At 35.7% G+C, this 21,851-nt stretch overlaps 1 protein-coding gene across 1 annotated transcript in view; it reads right to left on the bottom strand.

The window, feature by feature from the left end:
- Positions 1 to 21,851, bottom strand: part of USH2A (usherin) — a 775,536-nt gene that overhangs the window by 614,403 nt on the left and 139,282 nt on the right. The window contains exons 11-12 of the mRNA XM_059905730.1: positions 4,407 to 4,602; positions 223 to 864 (exon numbers count right to left, since the gene is read on the bottom strand). Of these exons, the coding sequence (XP_059761713.1) occupies positions 223 to 864; positions 4,407 to 4,602 (838 nt within the window). The remainder of the gene's footprint in view (positions 1 to 222; positions 865 to 4,406; positions 4,603 to 21,851) is intronic.

Genomic DNA, 21,851 nt, shown 5'->3' with positions numbered 1-21,851 from the left:
CATTCATCTAAAGGGTCACTCCCAAATACAGCAACACAAATATGCCACATAATTTTAAATAAACTAAATAGTTATATCTCTATTAGATAATGATATAAATGCAACAAAGGTGTTGGAGATTAATTTTTTAGAAGTCCTGACTGAGAAGCAAAGAGGAATCACCTGATATGGCATAAAAAGAAAACCTTCGTGTACTGAAAATGTAACACGTTGCTCTCTTACCTGGTTGACACTGATTACACCCTCTTCCTTGACGATGCGGCAAACATAGGCACTGGCCACTGATTGGGTCACAAATGGTCCCAGGTAATGTCCCCAAGGGGTCACACTCACACATCTGGCAGCCTTGAAAATTGCCAACGGTCAGATGGTACCTGTGAGGCTCACACTGATTACAGCGAAGACCTGTTACTCCTAATTTGCAGAGACACCGTCCTGTTGATTTGTCACACAGCAGAGAGCCATTTACTGTCCCAGCCTTATCACAGTTACAAGGCAGACAGAGGAAAGAATTGTTTTGCTGTAGGTAGAAGTATCCCTCCAAACATTCACTGCACCGTCTCCCTCCAACATTGGGATTACAGATGCACTGTCCTGTCCGAGCATCACAGACGGTCCCAGACCGGGACCCAGCTACGTCGCAGTCACAGGCCTTACAACCGGTGGTGTCCAGTCCATAAAAATGTTCTCTGCAGGTATCACACTGAAGTCCTTTGACTTCTTGTTTGCACTCACACTGCCCAGAAAGAGGATTGCAGAGTTTGTTCACTGAGCCGTGGAGGTTACACTGGCAGGGCTCACAGCCATCGTCATTAACACTTCGGAGAAATTTAAATCCAAAATCGCAATGATCACATCTAAGCCCTAAAGAGAAAAATGTGTTTAAAAAGGTAAAGATGTGAAAACAACTGCATTCAAGCTTTCAAGATAGCTGTAGCACAAACAATGCTACTGTCCACATTTAATACAGGCACAATAAAATGTTGAGTGAATTTTTTCACAAGTAATGCCAAAGAGGGCTGATCATATACTCAAAACACGATGGCAATACTTGCACTCACATACCACTTTATTTTTGCAATGTGCTCTATAAAATTTTATTCATTACTTAATGCAAATAGAAATGCTTAATGGATATATTGCTTCTGTTGCACACACTGGAACTCTTTTCCTCTTTAACAAATATCAGAACTATTATTTTAAAATTATTTAACTATATTAAAACCATTATTCTTAGTTATTTCATAGTAACGAAGTATGTTCATTTAAAAGTTGAGAGTGAAATACATTTTCAAAGCCATACAGAAGAATTGCATATTACCACATAAGTAATTTTCCTAGAAATCAGCATCCTCCCAAAATGTTTAATAAATGTTAAGCTATAACTATTTTTATGATAACAGTACACATACTTACTTCTGAATCTCACACAATTAAATAATTAATATAAATAAAAGTTATCCAGAGCAACTGTATCTCAATGCTTTTATACACTCCTATATTTTATCATTTTCAATTAATATAAATTATGCTCTCCTTGGCTCATAAAGCAATCACATTGCTTGTCATATTGTGTGATTCAGAACATACCTCTTTAAACACTAAGTAAATTCTGCTGTTTACATTACTTCTACTTAAAGGAGTACAAACATATGTACATTTTACATACAGAGAAAAATGTTTTATCACCTACACTTAAATCTGACAACTTTGTTTTGTTTCAAAAAAGAGTGTTACCAGGGAAAGGAATAAAAAAAATTGAATAGTAAATGTTGAGAGGCAAAATACTTTCTTTAGCTAGTCTTCACATATCCATGAATTTAAATAAGTGACTATGTGAGGTTGAATCTATTGAAACATTTATTTCAAGCTATAATAGCATTAAAAAAATTAGTCGTGAAATAACAGTCAAAAACACACTCAGGAAACCATATGCAGAAAAGCATTTCCTAAACTGGAAGGAAACGCATAATATATATGTATATATATATATGGATAAAAATTCAAGAACTCCAATGGAAGGCAAGTTCTTTAACAGTGATGAATGACTCACCTAAGGCATATCATTTAATTTCAATAAGGAAAATAAAAAAGGACCACTATTGCTGCAAATTTTAAAAATAACTGTATTGTTAACAAGAATTATGACTCATTTTGAACTATTAAAATTGGTCTACATGGATTCACATCATATCAGTTTTAAAAATATGCGCAGTGCTTATTTGAATATGCCATACATATTCCTGACAGGTAATCTATTCCTAACGATACTCAGGAAGGCCTACAGGGCATCACATTCGGTGTTAAAAAGTACAGGCGAGTTAGCACACTTGGCATTTAATTCACATTCTTCTCCCTTTTTATTCTAGATGAATGACCTACTTTAATAAAATTATTGGTGCTAATGTATTTTACTGGTGATAGAATCATTAGTAAGCTTTAACAGTTTTGTTAAATCTAACAGTTTGCTTTCTGAAGCACATACAACATACACTTGTATTTTCTGTTGTTTTTTTAATCATATGAACAAGGTAAAATTGAATAAGGTTACTTGCTAGTCCCATTAGGAAAAGAAATATATATACATATCAAGTTTACATTTCTATTAAAAAATACTGTATGTGCAGAAATAACCCTAGAGATAGTAATATCAAACTGATGATTTCATCTTCAAAAAGTATGTATTTATATTTTCCTGCAGAAAACTACCTGGATCAACCAGTAACACAGGTAAATGGCAGGGAGGCCATAACAAATTCTGAGTAAATAGTAAAGTTTGATTCTTTGATCCTTCCTTAAGCTCTGGAATCTAACTACCACAGGAAAGATTTTATTGATACAGAGCTGTAACCATTTGATTGTCCCTAAAGCCCTTTCTTTAAATTTTGTTTTCACAGCTTGAATTTAAAGTGTATTTTATATCAAAGAACAAAGCATGCTGTATGGATTGAACTTGGAGGACTTCATTCAATATCACAGATAAACTTATACAAAAGTGTGCTTCTATTTATAATTTAGTTATTCTTTTCTTTTTGTCCCTGAAAAGTTAGCTTTTGTATGCTTAAAATGCATAAGGGCAAGTTTTGGTAAAGATTTTGATTTAATCTTCTTTAAACCAGAGAAATCTTGTGTAAACCATAAATTGTGTAATACTATAAATCTTGTGTAATACCATGAATATGTGCAAGCCCATATTCTTTTTTATTAAATTAAATGAAATGCTTGTCTAGCTGAATTGTACAAAACGATGTATGCATACCAACATATATAAAAGATAAAGAATTAGCTTTAGTGTTATATCACAGATATGAAAATGTTACTCCAAATGATATGTTCGTATGTTTGTGTATATGCACGTTTGCGGGCGTGTGTGTGTGTGTGTGTGTGTGTGTGTGTGTGTGTGTGTCTGCCAGGCATGTTTTGATTATTATAAGGTTCAGGTCAGTGTTAGAAAAACCATGGAAGACTTGGTGTCTTGAATGACAATAGAAAGGTAAAGGTCTTTTTTAAACTTCCTATATGAACCAAGACGTGTTCAGTTACAGTCCAAGACTCACTTTATCTGGAAACTTTCCTCTCATAATATTCTCATATATCAAAATTTCAAAGTGCATTATGTACATAGTGCATTTCAGGCACTTGATAAATTTTGTCCTTATATGGCTGTGGTTCCCCTCAAAAATGTTGGATGTAATAAATTACTATAATCAAATCTAATTTCTGAAAAATACCTGTGGGAGTAACAAACAAAAAAAGCACGTCTTGTATAAAAAAATGATAAATAACACCAAAGGTAGCTGTTTATTATAATCAGCTTGGTGCTGAATTACAAAATTAAAATTATGTGGCCCTTTATAACTAACCCTAGCAATATACATGATCTGTGGAATTATGTTGACTTATTTTGCATTTCATAGGAACAGTTCAAAGAAATATAATAGAAAAAAATGGAAAGATTTATCACAAAGGACCCTGGCAGCACAGAATATTTTGAAAAAAAAAATCCATTTATTTTGGTCTATTAAGAAAACTAGCATGGAAATGATTTGCTTAGAACTCATTAAGTGTAAACCATTTTGAAAAAGTGCTAATTTTCTAAAAGAAACATCTATGCAGTAAGCAAATTATATTTTTCTATGACTTATTAGTATGGGACCATGTGAACTAATGCATCTACGGAATAAAGAAACTTCTAAAGGGTTGATTAAACTAAGCTTCAAGCTGTAGTTTGAGAGAATTATTAATTTAGTCATTTTTTAGACAGTTAATTTCATCCAAAATTTTTTTTTTTCCCAGCCTGCCTTGAGCAAGGAAATTTGCTTTACTCTTCAGTGAAGAAATCAAACAGAGGATTTTATTCCAGATGGTAATAGAGATGTGACTGCAAACTTTTGCATTACACATACCAATAACGTTTGCTTTGCACTTGCACTGGCCTGAATTTGGGTGACAGGTAATATCTCCATCCACTGTCCCAGAGGCATTACAGTTGCACGGAATGCAGCCATCAAGATCCCGCTCTTGTAGGTTGTAGAATCCGTTCTGGCACTGATTGCACTGTCTGCCAGACACATGTCTCTTACAATTACACTGGCCTCCGATCTAGAGAAGATACAACATTTTGTAGGATGATGAACGTATCTATTTTTAGATAATTTGCTCATTAGGTACAAGACAGAGAGGGCAGGGAGGGAAAAAAACTTTAAATGTGAAACAGACAAGAAGGTAATAAGGTATTTCCCCTCCTGACACAGAAACATGGGAGAGCTTCAGCCGGGTGAATATATAGAACTGAATGGAAATAAACCCCATAGAAGTCAGTAGTGTATGACTAAAAGGGAAGTGGAATTAAGCCTTAAGCACCATATAAAGAAATCAAAATATAGTCATGGGGAGACTGAAAATAGAAAAGGGCCAGCCGGTAATTTAGTCTTCAATCTCCACCTCTCTGTTTCATTCCTCTAATTTACTCCTCGATCCAAACTTGTTCTGCGCATGCCCGGTGCTTCAACTGAGGAAGACTCTTTCTATAATAATATCATCCCACCAAGGTTTTAACAATGTTTAAAACAAAGTTCTTAATAGTATCCATTTATGCCTCCTGATAATGACCCTAATAACATTTTTTTACACAACTCTACTCTTAGGAATATTTCAGCATATTTATGGTTCATTTATATTATGAATTAATCACGTCAAGTATATTTAACTGACTTACATTGTGGTAAAAAATGCAAAAAAGTTACTTGTTTTAGAGCACTGTGAACTAAAATAACAGCTGAACAAAGGAGAATTTTTCCTCTTCAAGCTGCTGTTTGAGAATGAAAATACATAGACTATATAATGCGTATCTACTCTATGCATAGATAATGCTATGTTGGTTAAAGAAAGAGCTAAAACCTTTCACTAGGGAATATATACATATAACACGTGAAATAAATCTGAGAAATTCAATAATAACTTCGGACTTTCACAAGAGATGTGAATACAGACATCAGATCTCTCATAAAGTCACTGGCCTCTCTCCCCATGATTTCCTTCCACTCAGACTGAATCCAGCATGCCACATTTGGAGGCAAGGTTATCACAAAGGGAAGTTACCTACCTGTGGAAAGACACGGTCTGATTTACCTTTAATCTCAGGGATATCCAAAAATATCACATGAGGTTGGGATTCAGTAACAAAGAGGTAGAGAAGGGTTTTTTAATTAAATAGTGGTTAAAAATCTATCACTGCCTCATTTTTCCTCATCTAGAAAATAGGAACTCACTGGAATCATTATTTAAGGGTAAGATAATTGATACAAAATGTCTAGTACTCTGAAAAATAAAGGTTTATACATGCACGATGGAGTTGTAGACAATAATGCACGTCAATATCAAAGACACATATAGGTCAGAAAGATATGCAAGGACTGAGACTTGCCCCATAGTGTCTGGCTTTGTTTCACACCCACACTCTTACCCCGCCCCGTGGAAACCAGATTATGACTCAAAACAGGTATTTGATTTGGTCTGCAAAAATAAATGGCATTTATTGACGGGTATGAGTTACTTAAAGCCATGAACATCGAATAGACCTCTGATTACATACTTATAACACTTCAAGTCCATTACCATTTAATGAATCCCCTATTTTTTTTGCTCTTGTTTCACGTATATTAGTCTTGTTCTCCACATGGCAAGCACCTTCAGGAATTGGACATACTTTATATTTCTCTCAAAGAATAACCTTGCATACGCCCCACATGTAAAGAGTACTCTTTCAAAAATCTAGAGCAAGAAAGAGTGAAAAGGCTAACGAGAAATAAAGGTGTACTCTGTGCTAAAACTTTATCTTCTATTTATTTTGTTATATTCTTATGCAAATATAAGGCATGTATCACCTGGAGCTTCCCTTCCTCTTGAAATCTAGATAAGATTGCCTGGAATCCTCATTCCACTCCTGTTGAAGGACAAATGTTCTCCTTCAGTTTTTAAAACTTCTATGTGTACTGATATTCTCATGGCCATCCTGACCCTAAATTTCTGCTCCTTCCATTCGGGAATCTTCCTGCCACCTGAGAGCTCTGCCCTGTATCATTCTAGACATGAAACTTGAAATTTCAGAAGAGGAGCTCTCATTTTTAAAAAAGCAATACATTTTACTAAAGATTTGGGGTGAAAGAAGAGTGAGAACTTTACTTTGCAATTTATAATATCTATTTAGTTTCCCTACAACTAGACATCGCCAAAGGCTTCTGCACCCCAGTTAGTCACCATTTAACTGTCTTGTCTCTCCCTACTCCTCACTCCTCCCTAATGTGTGTCTACTTTTCCTCTTTACACCTAACTCTTAGTCATCTTTTACATAGATCATCTAAAAAGTGTTCATTATTGCCTTGATTTTTGTAACACTTTGGTCTTATGGGGTAATTTTTTCAATAAAATGAAATATCTCCATATGGGAAACTCGGCTGCAAATAAGATAACACAACTTTACTCTTACTTCATTAACCTAAATGTTTGCATAATGCATATAGCCTATAATTTCTCCATATTAGCAATAGCTTAAAATGTCGTTTAAAAGTAAATGATAAAACGCTTTATAGTTTATAAATGAGTTCATTGTAATCAGTTTCTCAAAATTCACCTGAAAATACATGTTCACTTCTGTACAACTCACTGTAGATTCTCTCCCTTTTATGTGAGGGAATATAAATCTATTCACACTCTAAGACCAATTCTTGTCCACCAAGAAGTAGAGAGAAGAGTGTGACTTCCTCCCTTTAAAAGTACACTTCCCAAAAGTCAGATACAACACTTTTCTGTTTCCATGCTATCTGATAGAATACCTCTAACACTAACCCTCGGTTGACTTATTTGATTTTATCTGGCCAATAGTAAGTCAGCAAATATGATGCAAGCAGAAGTTTGAAATATTTGCAGACTTGGAGTTGATTCTCTCTAGCTGGGCTTGGAACCCTGAGACCACCTTGTAAACAGGCTCAAGCTATCCTGTTGGAGGATTTGAGGACATGTGGAAGAGAATTAGAAGCCCCAGCTAATAGCCTCTCCTATCACCCCAGTTAACCTTCTGCTTGACAACCACTAGACACGTGAGTGAGGCCTTCTTGGATCATCTAACTGCCAGCTGACAAGCTAGCTAACCGCATAAATGAAAGAGCTCAGGCACGATCAGCCAAGCCAGCCCAGACCACCGCTGAGCCAAACCATAAAATTCTAAACGAAGTAAATGGTTTTCGTTGTTTTAAGCCACCATTTTAGAGGTGAAAGTTAACAGAAACAATACCACTGATCAGAACTCAAATTACATTTCTATACATAACTGCCAGGGAGGCTGAGAAATGTAGTTTATTCTCTATGATCGCATGGCCAAATAATATTGAAATTTCTATTAGTAATGTAGAAGGAAAACAAATAATGAGGTACAGTTACTGTTTGTAACAACAAACAAACATGTTCATACTTTAAGCCAGAGAAATTTTCCAGCTCTTTAAGGCTTAAAACACAATCTTGGTTTTGTAAGTTTTGGTCTTGCATGCTTTCAGTCACATGAACAATGAGGGAAAAGGGATGCCCCTATGAGCTCTAGTTAGAAACTCGAAAATAATTTTGATTAGCCTGGCTTGGGTCATTTCTTTTCTTTTTTCTAGTTTCTTAAGGGGAAAGGTTTTTCTCTGAATTTTTTTCTTTTCTAATATAGACAATTTAGTGCTTTTAATATCTTACTAAGGACTGCTATATCAGCAGCCCATAGTTTTGATATGTTGTGTTTTCATTTTCATTCAGTTCAGAATACTTTCTAATTTCCCTTTCATTTCCTATTTGACCCTTAGGTTATTTAGATGTGTGTTATTTAGTTTCCAAATATTTAGGGATATTCCAGAGATTACTCTGTTATTGATTTCCAATTTTATTTAATGATTATGATCAGATAACACACTTTACATGACTTGAATTCTTTTAAATTTATTGAGGCTTGTTTTATGGTCCAGAATTTGATTCATTTTGATAGATGCTTTGTGTAGACTAGAAAAATATGTGTATTCTGCTGCTGTTGAGTGCTCTATAAACGTCAATTAAGTCAAGTTGGTTGACAGTGCTGTTTTAACCTCTATACTTATGATTTTCTGTCAATTTGTTCTATTAATTATTGAGAAAGGGGTATTGAAATTTTTGCCTACAATCTCGGATTTTTGTATTTCTCCTTTCATTTCTATCAGTTTTTGACTTGTATAGCTGCACAGACTCTGTGGTTTGGTACATAAATGTTAAGAATTTATGTACCAAACCCTTTTGATGAATTGACCTGTTTTGCAATGTGACCATCTTTACCCCGGGAAACACTTTTACTTTAAAATCTATATTTTCTGATATTAATAAAGTCACCCCAGCTTTCTTAGGATTAGTAATTGCATAGTATATCTTTAATCATCCTTTATTTTTAACCTATGTGTGTCTTATATTTGAAATGTATTTCCTGTAGGCAGCATATAATCCTTTGGCAGGGTCTTACTTTTTTTTATCCAGTCTTCCAATCTCTGAATTTTAAATGGAGTATCTAGAACATTTAAATTTAATGTGATTATTGACATGGCTAGTTTTAAATCCATCATCCTCCTATTTTCCTTATATTTGTTTCAACTGTTTGTGTTTCTCATTTCTGCCTGCTTTTCTATTATTTTAAATTTTCTAGATTCCATTTTATCTTACTTTCAGTTTATTAGCTACAGCACATTGTTTTATTATTTTTAGTGGTCTCTTTGAAGTCTATGGTGTATATCTTTATCACAGTCTACCTTGAAGTGATTACATTTAGTAATAAGAACCGTACGATATTATAGTTCATTTTCTCTCTTCTAACATTGTGCTATTGTTGTCATACATTTTAATTGTAAATGTATTACAAACATTTTAATACAGCATTATTGCTTTTGTTTAAATTGCCAATTATTTTTAAAGAGAATTAAATAATCAGATAAATCTTATATAATTACCCATGTAGCTACTCTCTCTGGAGCTCTTCAGTTCTTTGTGTAAATTCATGTTTACATCTGGTATCATTATACTTCTGGCTGAAGGATTTCTTTTTAACATTTCTTATAGTGCATGCAGGTCTGCTTGTGATGAATTCTTTCATTTTTATATATTGTAAAAAATTTCTACTTTCCCTTTATCTTGGAGAGATATTTTTGCTAGGTATAGAATTCTATGTACACCATTTTTTTTATTTCTGTGTTTTAAGTATGTTGCATCACCATCTTTTTGCTTGCGTTATTTTTAATAGGAAACTCTCATTATCTTAATGGTTTTTCCTCCATATATAATTTATCTATTTCCTCTGGCCGCTTTAATATTTTATCTTTATCATTAAAGAGAAAATTATCACTAGTTTGAAGCAATTCAATTATGATGTGCTTTTTGCAGTTTTCTTCATGTTTCTTCTTCTTGGCTTTTCTTGAGTTTCTTGGGTTGGTGGTTTTCTTTGGTTTTCATTACACAGTATTTAGAATTTTTCAGTCATTATTTCTTCAAATTTTTTTCTGTCTCTATCTTCTCTCTTCCTCTTCTTTGGGCACTCCAGTTATACATATATCACAACTCCTGAAGTAGTCTCACAGCTCACTGATGTTGTTTCAATTTTTCTAAATTATATTTTCTCTATATGTTTAATTTTAGATGGTTTATATTGTTATGACTTCAAGTTCATTACTCTTTTCTCCAATGTATAAGTACCATTAATCCCATCCAATTTATTTCCATTTTACACATTGTAGCTTTCCTCTCTAGATTTTTGATTTGTATCCTATTCGTACCTTTTATGTCTCTATGCAACTTTTTGAACATCTAGAACATAGTTACAATATCTGTTTCAAGGTACCTGCCTGGTAATTCTAACATCTGTTTTAGTTCTGGGTCACTTTTGATTGATTGATTTTTGTCCTCATTATAGATTTTATTTTCCTGCTTCTTTGCATGCCTGGTAATTTTTTTTTTTTTTTTTTTTTATCATTGGGTGCTAGATTTTGTGGACTTTCTCTTTTTGGGTGCTAGATATTTTAGTGTTCCTATAAATATTCCTGAGCTTTGTCCTGGGATGCAGTTAAGTTACTTAGAAACAGTTAGTTCCTTTGGGTCTTGCTCTTAAGATTTATTAGGTGGTCCTGGAGCAGTGATTAGTCTAGGACTATTCTCTACTATTGAGGCAAGATACTTCTGTGTACTCTATTGGATATCCTGTGACTCATGAGGTTTTTCTAGTTTGGCTAGTGGAAACAGGCACTATTCACAGCCTTGCATGAGTGCTCAGCACCATTACATTTAATTCTTTCAGGTTGTTCTTTCCCCAGCCTTACACACATGCAATAATTAATAGTCAGCTGAGTACTTAAGAAAGATACTCTATAGAGCTCTGGGATTATCTCTCTGTGCTGCTCTCTCTGCAAACTCTAGCCACTTTGGACTCCCCACACTGTCAGCTCCACCTCTTCAACTCAGAGAATCCCCTGAGCTCCACCTCCCACTCTGTTCTTTGGCTTGGAAATTCTCTCAAGGTAAAAAGCCAGAAGATTAAGCATGTGCCTATTTCCTCTTTTCCTGATATTTTACTAAAATAGGAATTTTAAAAATTGTAATCCATAATTTTAATGATTAATTTTAAAAATTATAATCCATAATTTTAATGATTAGAGAGAACAATAGAGAACAAATAAATTTTCCCAAAAAGTTTCAAAGACAGCAAATGGAAGGAAGAAATATAAATGAATATTGACAATACTCTCAACTAGTCAGAAGCTACAATATGGGTGCCAGGTGAGTTGTATTTCTAAAACAAGAAAACTGATTTTTTCTACAGAAAGGAAAACCTGAGCCTTAAGGTTCTGAAAGCCTTAAGATTTACAAGTGATAAAACACTGAAAAAAGCAGGATAAGTTCTGAAATCAGAACAATGGCTCTCACCTGGGGGTGATTTTTCTCCCCAGAGGACTTTTAGCAGTGGCTGGGGACTTTCTGGTTGTCACAATTGGGAGAGGGGTTCTATACCATCTGGTGGGTTGAGGCCAGGGACGCTGCTAAACATCCTACAATATACAGAACAGTTCCCCACAACAAGGAATTATCCAGCCAGAAATACCAATCATGCTGTGGTTGAGAATCCTGAATTAGAAGAGCTCTACAAAACAAGTATTTAGAGTTCCAATTCCCTTTTTAATCCTACACAGCCAGGTACACTCCTATTCCATGGTGATATTGGTCTTATTGCCAAAAAAAATTAAGATAACCAGCTCCATTGTATTAGACCATCAGCAGTTGGTGAACAGATGAGGTATAGGACAGAAATTGGAGGATTAAGTGAGAGCGTATGTACACCCTCACCCCTTGCCACCATTCCACTTCTCCTACACTGCTTCTAGAAAGCCAGGAGCCAGACTTATTTTCCATTTAAGAGGAAACTGGCAGAGAAAAGCTACAGAGATAAGATCTCTAGAGCTGATACCTGGGACTCTAACCACTGCAAAGAAAAGCTTTCTTGCTGTTTGTACACACAAGAGCAAAGTACAGCTTGGAAGCCTTTTGCCAGTTTATTATAGAATAGAGCAGGCAGCAAAATTTCCAACATGAAAAACAGGGACCAAGGAAAAAAAAAAGGAGAAGAAATAATAATCTATAAGGGAAAGAAGGAATGCAGAGAAGAGAAATATAAAAAGTCATCAACCAATAACAAATAAAACACTGCTATAACTATTATCCCCAGAAAGTTATGGTAAAAGTTGCATTAATTTAAAAACATAGAATGGGACTTCCCTGGTGGCGCAGTGGTTAAGAATCCGCCTGCCAATGCAGGGGACACGGGTTTGATCCCTGGTCCTGGAAGATCCCACATGCCATGGAGCAACTAAGCCCATGCACCACAACTACAGAGCCTGTGCTCTAGAGCTCGCGAGCCACAACTACTGAGCCCGCGTGCCACAACTACTGAAGCCCATGCACCTACAGCCTGTGCTCCACAACAAGAGAAGCCACCACAATAAGAAGCCCGCACACCACAACGAAGAGTAGCCCCCGCTCGCCGCAACTAGAGAAAGCCCACACACAGCAAGGAAGACCCAACGCAACCAAAAACAAATCAATAAAAATAAATAAATTTATTAAAAAATAATAATAATAAATAAAAACATAGAACAGAAAAAGTCTTAGGAAACAACCTGTGAAGGAAAGAACTATTGAATATTAAAAATACAATAGGCAAAATAAAAATCTCAATAAAAAGACTGTAAGATAAAGTTAAGAAAATTCTTCAGAAAGAATAAAAATAATAATAGAAGAAAAATGACATAAAAATATAGAATTTCCAGAAGGACAAAAAATAGAAAAATGAGGAAGGAAATTATCAAAGCATTAATACAACATAAACATTTTTTCTTACATGAAGCCACAGTTTAAAAAGGCTCACCATGTGCTAGCAAAATTAATGGGTAAAAAATGAAGCTACATTAAGGTACAATCTCATGAAGCATTCAAATACTAGAAATAGAAAGAAGACACAAAAATTTCTAGAGACCAATAAGTCACATATAAAAGAAATATAGAATATCATTGAAGTGTTCTGTAATATTATTGCAACCTAGAAAACTATATCCTACTTTCCAAATTATAAATAAAATTGTCTTCAAATTATTGGACACGATACCTTCTAAATTATGAATAAAATTATTTTAACTTATTGGAAGCAATACCTTCTAAATTTAATTCCCATTCTCAGGAAGGTACTGGGACATAAGATACCAGCAAATGAGAAAGTCTACAATAATAGCAACAAGAATGCAACTACAATGAGGTATCACCTCACACCCATCAGAATGGTCATTATCAAAAAACCTACAGGGCTTCCCTGGTGGCGCAGTGGTTGGGAATCTGCCTGCCAATGCAGGGGATACTGGTTCGAGCCCTGATCTGGGAAGATCCCACATGCCGCAGAGCAACTAAGCCCGTGAGCCACAACTACTGAGCCTGCGCATCTGGAGCCTGTGCTCTACAACAGGAGAGGCCGCGACAGTGAGAGGCCCGCGCACCGCGATGAAGAGTGGCCCCCGCTCGCTGCAACTGGAGAAAGCCCTCGCACAGAAATGAAGACCCAACACAGCCAAAAATAAATAAATTAAATAAATAAATAAATAAAATTTTAAAAACCTACAAACTATAAATGCTGGAGAGGGTGTGGAGAAAAGGGGACCCTCTTGCACTGCTGGTGGCAATGAAAAATTGATACAGCCACTATGGAGAACAGTATGGAGCTTCCTTAAAAAACTAAAAATAGAATTACCATATGATCCAGGAATACCACTTCTGGGCATATACACAGACAAAACCATAATTCAAAAAGACACATCCACCCCAATGTTCATTGCAGCACTATTTACAATAGCCAGGACATGGAGCAACCTACATGTCCATCAACAGAGGAATGGATAAAGAAGATGTGGCACATATATACAATGGAATATTATTCAGCCATAAAAAGGAATGAAATTGAGTCATTTGTCGAGATGTGGATGGACCTAGAGACTGTCATACAGAATGAAGTAAGTCAGAAAGAGAAAAACAATGTGGAATCTAGAAAAATGGTACAGATGAACTGATTTGCAAGGCAGAAATAGAGACACAGATGTAGAGAACAAATGTATGGATACCAAGGGGGGAAAGCAGGGGGTTGGGGGTTAGGGGTGGGATGAAATGGGAGATTGGGATTGACATAGATACACTAATATGTGTAAAACAGATAACTAATAAGAACCCGCTGTATAGCACAGGGAACTCCACTTCGCTGTACAGTAGAAACTAACACAACATTGTAAAACAACTATATCCCAATTAAAAAAAATTATAAAAGGAACAGAAAAAAAAAAAAAAGAATGCAAGGCATGGGATCCAGGAGATGGAGATTCAGGTATGTGGCAAGCCCATGCTAATAGCTGAGCAGGTAGCCCAAAGGGCCATTGGTCCAGACTAGGTCCAAAAGATGGAACATTCTGAGAAGAAGGTGGGGCTGTACAGATGATGTCATCTGTTATACCTGAGCATGTTAAAAAAATTTTTTTTAATCTTATAGATATGCAAGCGGCAGAGATGTCAGCATCTTGGGGAAAAAAAAAACTAGTGGTATATATAACTATTACTCTGTATATGTCACACTGCTAATGATTAAACAGTAGGTAGTAAATTCATCAAAGGATTGACCATCCAACTTTCTTCAACCTTCTAAAGTACCTAGCGGCTGCGTAGCAGGCACTGGCAAAGTGGAAAGGCCAATCCTTTGCATCCCAACCCAGGATTTCCAAGGTTCCGGATGTGCCTTCTCCTCTCTTTTGCTTCCATTCCAGCCACATGGCCTCTTTTCTGTTCCTTGAACATAGCAGGGATACCCCCAGCTTAGGGTGTTTGCATAGGCTGCTCCGTCTGCCTGGGTCCCTCCCTACAGACTTCCAGACAACTAACTCCCTCACCACCATCAGGGCGCAAATCAAATGTCCCCTTCTTAATGAGCCCTGCCTTGACTACGTATCTAAATTGCAGCTCTCTTCCTTCAAATGGCACTCCTGAGGCCTTTTACTTTGTTCTGTTTCTTCCATAGCAATTAACTTAGTAAAGAGATTTACTTATTTTTACATTGACTGATGATTACCTTCCCCCTCTATTCCCCAAACCACCTTACAATGTAAACTCCATAATAGCAGGAGTTTTAGTCATTTTCCCTTTTGGGAAATGAATGACTCTTCATTTTGCACAGCAGAAGAAACTGAATCTTAGATCAAGTTATTTCTTGAGGGCCAGACAGTTAGCTAGACAAATCCATGCTCATAACCACTGTGCTAAGTTCACTCTGCTTGTGATAAGCTACAAATGTAACAGCAGCAATGGCAAGAGTGCTAGACCCAAGCAAGGTCAAGGCAATGGCCAATACCTGTGAGGAGTTGGACCCACAGTGGAAGAAGCCGGTTAGCAGTCCAGTTCCTAATTTGTGACTTTCTCTGAATAGCCCCGATGTTTGCTAATGGGCGCTGTCTACTACCCAGTGACCACGCTCAGGATCTCTCTATTCTGGACCATACTGCAAAAGTCTGCTGTCCCAGGCTATGTAGCAGTGGTGGATATGCACAGTCAATTGTGTAACAATTGCAACAATGAATCTGGCAGGAAGATTAGTGACAACACGAAAGAGTAAGACTCTGCAATCATTATCCTAGTCAGCTTCCTCACCCATCCTCTACATTAAGAGATGGAGTTCTATCACGGTGATTCGAGGCATCAGATAATCCATACGTGGTTTCTTTTGTGTGTGTGAAAAATATCACTTAGAGATAACGATGTATGAGTTAAAGATTAATAAATTAGGTGAGAACAGTCAATATTTATTAGAGGTTCTCTATGTAATAGACACTATATTTTAAGTAATTCAAAGCAACGCTTTTAAAACAGGAGAAATATCTGTCTTCTTAAGCGCTCATTTGGCTGGTGGTAGAGGAAAATCTAATGTTCTACAGATTACATCTTCTCACAGAACTCACTAAAAGCCAATGAGGTAATGTGGACGTTGCCAAACAAAGTAAGAATTTGAAAAGCAAACTCAAAAGTTTAAGAACGGGAAGTCTGCCCTGGAAATTAAATTAGATTTTCAGGGTTTTGTTTGAACAGAAATACAAATGAGGGCAAAAAATCTTTTAATTAATGAGTAGATTCTTTAGAATAGTCTTTTCTTTTATAGAGATGACTATAGATTTTTTTGAATAGAAATTCTTTAACTCCTATTCCTCTTTGCTGGAGAACTCATTCATTCATGCTGTTATCAACAAATGTTTGATAACATGCAACCACACTGTATGTACCCTGTGAGTTGCATGAGGTCATAGTATGCGAGCAATAACTCTCAGTTTCTACCAGTTCTTCCCTCAGAATTGCCAGCATTGCCCAGGAATTGTATGCAGAATGAAATATCAATTGATCACCAAGTACTAGCAGTTCTAAGCAATGCCTGTAACACACTCTCTCCCCGACTTGGCACACCACCATGTCACTTCTGTGCTCAAAGATATTCAAGAGCTCCCTATTGCCTACCTAACAAAGTCCAAATTCCACGATGTGACCCCAATATGCCTCTCTAGTGTCATGTGACACTACTACAATACCTCAGTGATGGCCCCAGTGTCTCTACTGGAAGGGCTTGATGGCAGCAATCTGGATGGCACTCCTGCTCAGGGATTGTTTTGTAGCTACATCTGCATGGCAAAAACACTATTCTTCTTTAGATAATTAACCAATTTGTAATGGCTTTATGGAGGACAAGGGTAGGAAGAGAAAAGTGATAATGTGGGGTGAGGGGGATGTCTGCCAGGCAATGTTTTCTGTCTCCACTGTCCACCTAGTATCATGTTTTCTGCAAATAACAATAGTTTTGCTTCTTTTTTGACATCCGTGATTTTATTTTGTTCATTTTGTACTATTTTCAACCTCTATTACAGCTTTGAACAGAAGTTATAAGAACAAGGATCCCTGTTTTGTTCCTGATCTTACAGGGAAAATGTTTAACGTTTATTGTTAAGTATGATGTTAAGTTTCTTTGAAGATGCCCTTTTCAGATTGAGTAAGTTTTCTTCTGTTTCTAGTATGGAGAGTGTATTTATCATGAAAGTGTTTTGAATTTTTTCAAAAGTTTTTCAACACTTATTGAGATTATTATGAGATTTATGTTGTTTATTGCACTAATTGATTTTCAAATGTTAAACCAGTCTTGCATTTTTGGAATAAATGCCAATCAGTCATGATGCATTACCTTTATTGCATATTTCAGGATACAATTTGCTGAAATATTGTTAAGATATTTTACATCTATGTTCATATGGAACATTTGACTTGTTCAAATGTTATTATATATTTCAGGATTAATACATTTCAAGATTCAATTTGCTAAATTATATTGTTAAGATATTTTACATCTATGTTCATACGGAACATTTGACTTGTTCAAATGTTATTATATATTTCAGGATTAATATATTTCAGGATTCAATTTGCTAAATTATATTGTTAAGATATTTTACATCTATGTTCATATGGAACATCTGACTTGTTCAAATGGACTTGTTTTTAAATGTTTTGTCAGGTTATGGGATTAAGGCTAAGTAGCCCTCATTAAACACTTTGGAAAGTACACATTCTTCCTCAGTTTTCTAAAAGAGTTTATGTAGGACTTACATGATTTATTCCTTTATGTTATTGGAGAAGTCACCAATGAAGTCATCTGGGCCTGAAGTTTTCCTTGTTGAAAGGAAATTTGAATTTTGATTACAAATTCAATGTCTTTATAGGAAGCTATTTAGATTTTCTATTTTTTCTTCTGTTAGGTATGTATTAATGTTCTATTTCTTTTTGTGTTAGTTTTATATTAATTTGTCTACTTCACTTAGGATGTCAAATTTCTTAGGAGAGAGTTTTTCATAATATTCATTATGATCCTATATAGGTGTTTGTAGAATGTGCTGTGATGTCCCTTTTTTATTTCTGATGTTGGCAACTTGTTTTTCTCTTCTTTCTATTGATCACTTTGTCAATGTTATTAATCTTTATGGAAAAAACACGACTACTGAGTTTTTTCATTTTCACTATTGCTTGTCCAATTTCTATTTGGCTAATTTTGTCTTTTCTTTCCCCTTTTGCCTACTTACTCTGTGTTTAGTTTGTTCTTTTTTCCTCCTCCTCATCAGTCTTCTGGCTCAGAAAACAATCAGCTTCCTTCAATGTCTGGCTGCTACTTGCTGATGCAGTCATTTTGCTGTTCATCCCCACTTGTCTTTATTGCCTCTCTTACCTGTTTCATAAGAAACTTAAACTATCAGAAAATAAGTGGGTGTGGGGTGGGTGAAGGGAAAGTTGAGTGAGTACAGTTGAATATTGTGGTGAGTAGGTGAAAATGGAGGAAAGGATAGTCACTGATGGTGAAATAGGTTGAGAAAGAAGGAGAAAGAGAAGGCATCACATAGGAAGACAAACAACAAAAGAGCTTGGGCTTACATTTCTTCCATGTATTCTATATATTCAGTTTAAGTTAGGCAATACAAGTCAAAAGAGGCTCCAGAGGAAGGAGGGACGATGATTACATGGTCACAGAGTTTGTGAATTTCTCCAAATCCCCAAATAAAAACACAACTGAAAAGCAAAACCAGAAGAAGCCAAGAATAATATTTATAACAGAACTAGGTGACCAACTATCCCTAGAAACCCCCAAAGAGAAGCAAGTGCAAAAAAAACAAGTCACAAGACTTGTATGGCATCAGTGTCAGCGTAGGACAAAGCAGATAGAAGTCACAGGGCATCTGACTTTTGAAAGACCTGAAAACTCGAACCCCAAGTGCAGGACACCATTTTGAGAACGGGCGACTACAAGTGGGAGGGGTACTGCTGATCCAAAACAAGTGATGGCGAGAGATCTACAGTGGGAACTGAAGGGATTGGAGTAGCCTAGCTTCTGGGAACTCTCAAAACTGATTGACCAGGGCACACATCCATGGCAAGATCCCACGCTGAGGAGACACTATGGAAAGTGGATGGGCAGAATGATGTTTAAAAGAATATGCTTAAAGACAGAAATTCTGAAGCTGGGGTGGGTTTATCACTGGCAATGAAAAAAATTCAATCTTTCCAAAGTTTATTCCTAGATAATATTAGTAAACAATACATTTCAGGAAGGTTAAATTGCATTTACCAGTCCCTGAGTGATTCATTCATTCACTATTATGTAACCTTGATTAGCACAGTGCCAAGTACATAGGGGCATCCCCTAAATATGTGTTTACTGACTGGATGAATTAATTTAAAATAATTGTTATAACACTGAAATGAGCTCAGGAGGTACTTCAAATGTTAGAGGACTATAAATCACAAGTTCTACTCAGTTGTGGTAGATTTAGTAATATCTGGAATAGGTTCTTAGAAAATATTTACTCCAAATTCTCCTTCATTCAAATGTAAAAATAAAACATATTCACAGTTTTAAAAATATTTGTCTCAAAGAAGGATACATGCCATTTTTAAATACTGAAAAATTTTGAATATACAAACCTATAGCCAACATATGTTTAGTATATTCCAAAGTTGAGTCCTTTGACTGCCTATGACCAAATCAATCAGACCTACAGAAATAAAAGTCCCTGAAGGACAAGCGCAGGAATCTTCATTTTTAAAAATTTCTATTGATGATTCTTATGAACACTAAGATTTAAGAACTAGCTCTTTAGGTACTTGCTACCTATTTTGTCACTGCATTATCAATTCCTAGGGACTCGCTCTTACTCTCTTTTCTCTGACTTAGTCTTGTACCTCATCGAATTATTGATAGGTCCATCACTGAGCATCAGAGAAACACAGTCTTTCTGAACTGATTTAACATTGGAGCACTTATATTATTAAGCATCTGAATGTAAGTTCTGGAAATACCCTGGTTTTAGCATTTAAAAAAAAAAAAGCATCTATGAAATACCTAATCATTTGCAGCTGCTGGTGTTTCTAAGAAAAAAATGCATATATCTCCATTTATCTATGTATGTATGTATGTATGTATCTGCCTATCTATTTATCTACCTGTCTATCTGTCTATCTATCTATTTATCTATCTTTATACAGTATATTCTCCCTGCTAGGAGCTCACTCAGCCCTAAGAAGTGGACCCTGAGAATTACTCCATATTTCTAATACAGACACAATGACTCCTTTCCTTAAGCTTCTGCTTCTCTAGAGAAGAAAAGTCCACACTAATGTAACAGGCTACCTTTGTAAGGTATTCATTCCACTTCAAAAATAAATGAATGTGCAGTGGTTTCTGCCACATATAAATGTCACAAATTGGAGAATGCCAGGTGAATAATGTACATCATAATACTTGTTTCCTTTCAAGTGTTTTGTGATACTGCTGTTTATCATCTTGCTCTGTTATCGAAAATGTTCATTTGAGAGGAAAAGGTTCCACACTGGTGTAAAACCAAGATGTCTTTTCTTTTCCATTCTACAATGCCTGTCATTTGTCAGGCTGGTATATTTTTATAGCTCCCCTCCCCCTCCAAAAGGCATTTCCGAGAAAGTGCTTTCCAAACTTCACCACCATCATCTCTAAGGAGAGTGCAGAAAGGTAAAATTCTGAAGTATGCTCAAACAAAGTAGGAACGGAATACATTTTTTTTCCTCAATCTTTTGAGTGTTCAAGATGGAAAGCGCGTAAAGAGATTCCCCACATACTGTTGTTCCCAGCAATGGTTACATACTTGAACGGTTTTTTAAGAGGAAGTACTATAATTATAGTCCTTCTGCTTCTCAAAGGGGTATAATTTCATATTGCATCATCCTTTCCCCCTCTGGTTTAGGTCTACTTCGCTCAGAGATTATAAGCTATAACTTGTAAAAGATGCATATGATATACGTCACACCATGTTAAATTAGAGCATTTCATAAATGTCATCTGAATGGCACAACTGTACAGTGTGGTCTTATTGTAATTTGCTGCAAAATTACTAGAGTGGTTATTAACAGGATGGGGTTTTGACTTTATCAAAATGAAAGATCTCAGAGTAGCATTTAAAAAAATACTTCCAGCACGAAAAAATACATTCTCCATGTGTTTAGTTAATTTTGTACAGAAATAGGCTTTTAGGAAAGTTAACTCATTTGGTTTAACAATATTTTTTGTTTTATTTTAGTAAAAATGATCAAAGTTGCTGTGAACCTATAGAGCAGTATGCTTGCCTACTGTACTGTTAGTTTATTGAATCAGTGAAAATGTGAATTCCAAATATATTAAGAGATGTTTATCTGAGATGATAAAGAAACTAAATAAATCAGGCTTGTAAAAAGTGCCTTTACAAAATATTCAAAAACAAACACAGTATACTAACACATATATATGGAATCTAAGGAAAAAAAAAAAAAAAGGTCATGAGGAATCTAGTGGCAAGACAGGAATAAAGACACAGACCTACTAGAGAATGGACTTGAGGATATGGGGAGGGGGTGGGGTGAGATGTGACAGGGTGAGAGAGTGGCATGGACATATATACACTACCAAACATAAAATAGATAGTTAGTGGGAAGCAACCCCATAGCACAGGGAGATCAGCTCGGTGCTTTGTGACCACCTAGAGGGGTGGGATAGGGAGGGTGGGAGGGAGATGCAAGAGGGAAGAGATATGGGAACATATGTATATGTATAGCTGATTCACTTTGTTATAAAGCAAAAACTAACACACCACTGTAAAGCAATTATACTGCAATAAAGATATTTTTTTTTAAATTAAAAAAAATATATT

Source organism: Balaenoptera ricei, chromosome 1 (assembly GCF_028023285.1).
Source record: "Balaenoptera ricei isolate mBalRic1 chromosome 1, mBalRic1.hap2, whole genome shotgun sequence".
Lineage (NCBI taxonomy): Eukaryota > Metazoa > Chordata > Mammalia > Artiodactyla > Balaenopteridae > Balaenoptera > Balaenoptera ricei.
The sequence above is the reverse complement of the archived record's forward strand: the minus strand, read 5'-3'. Positions and strand labels throughout refer to the sequence as shown.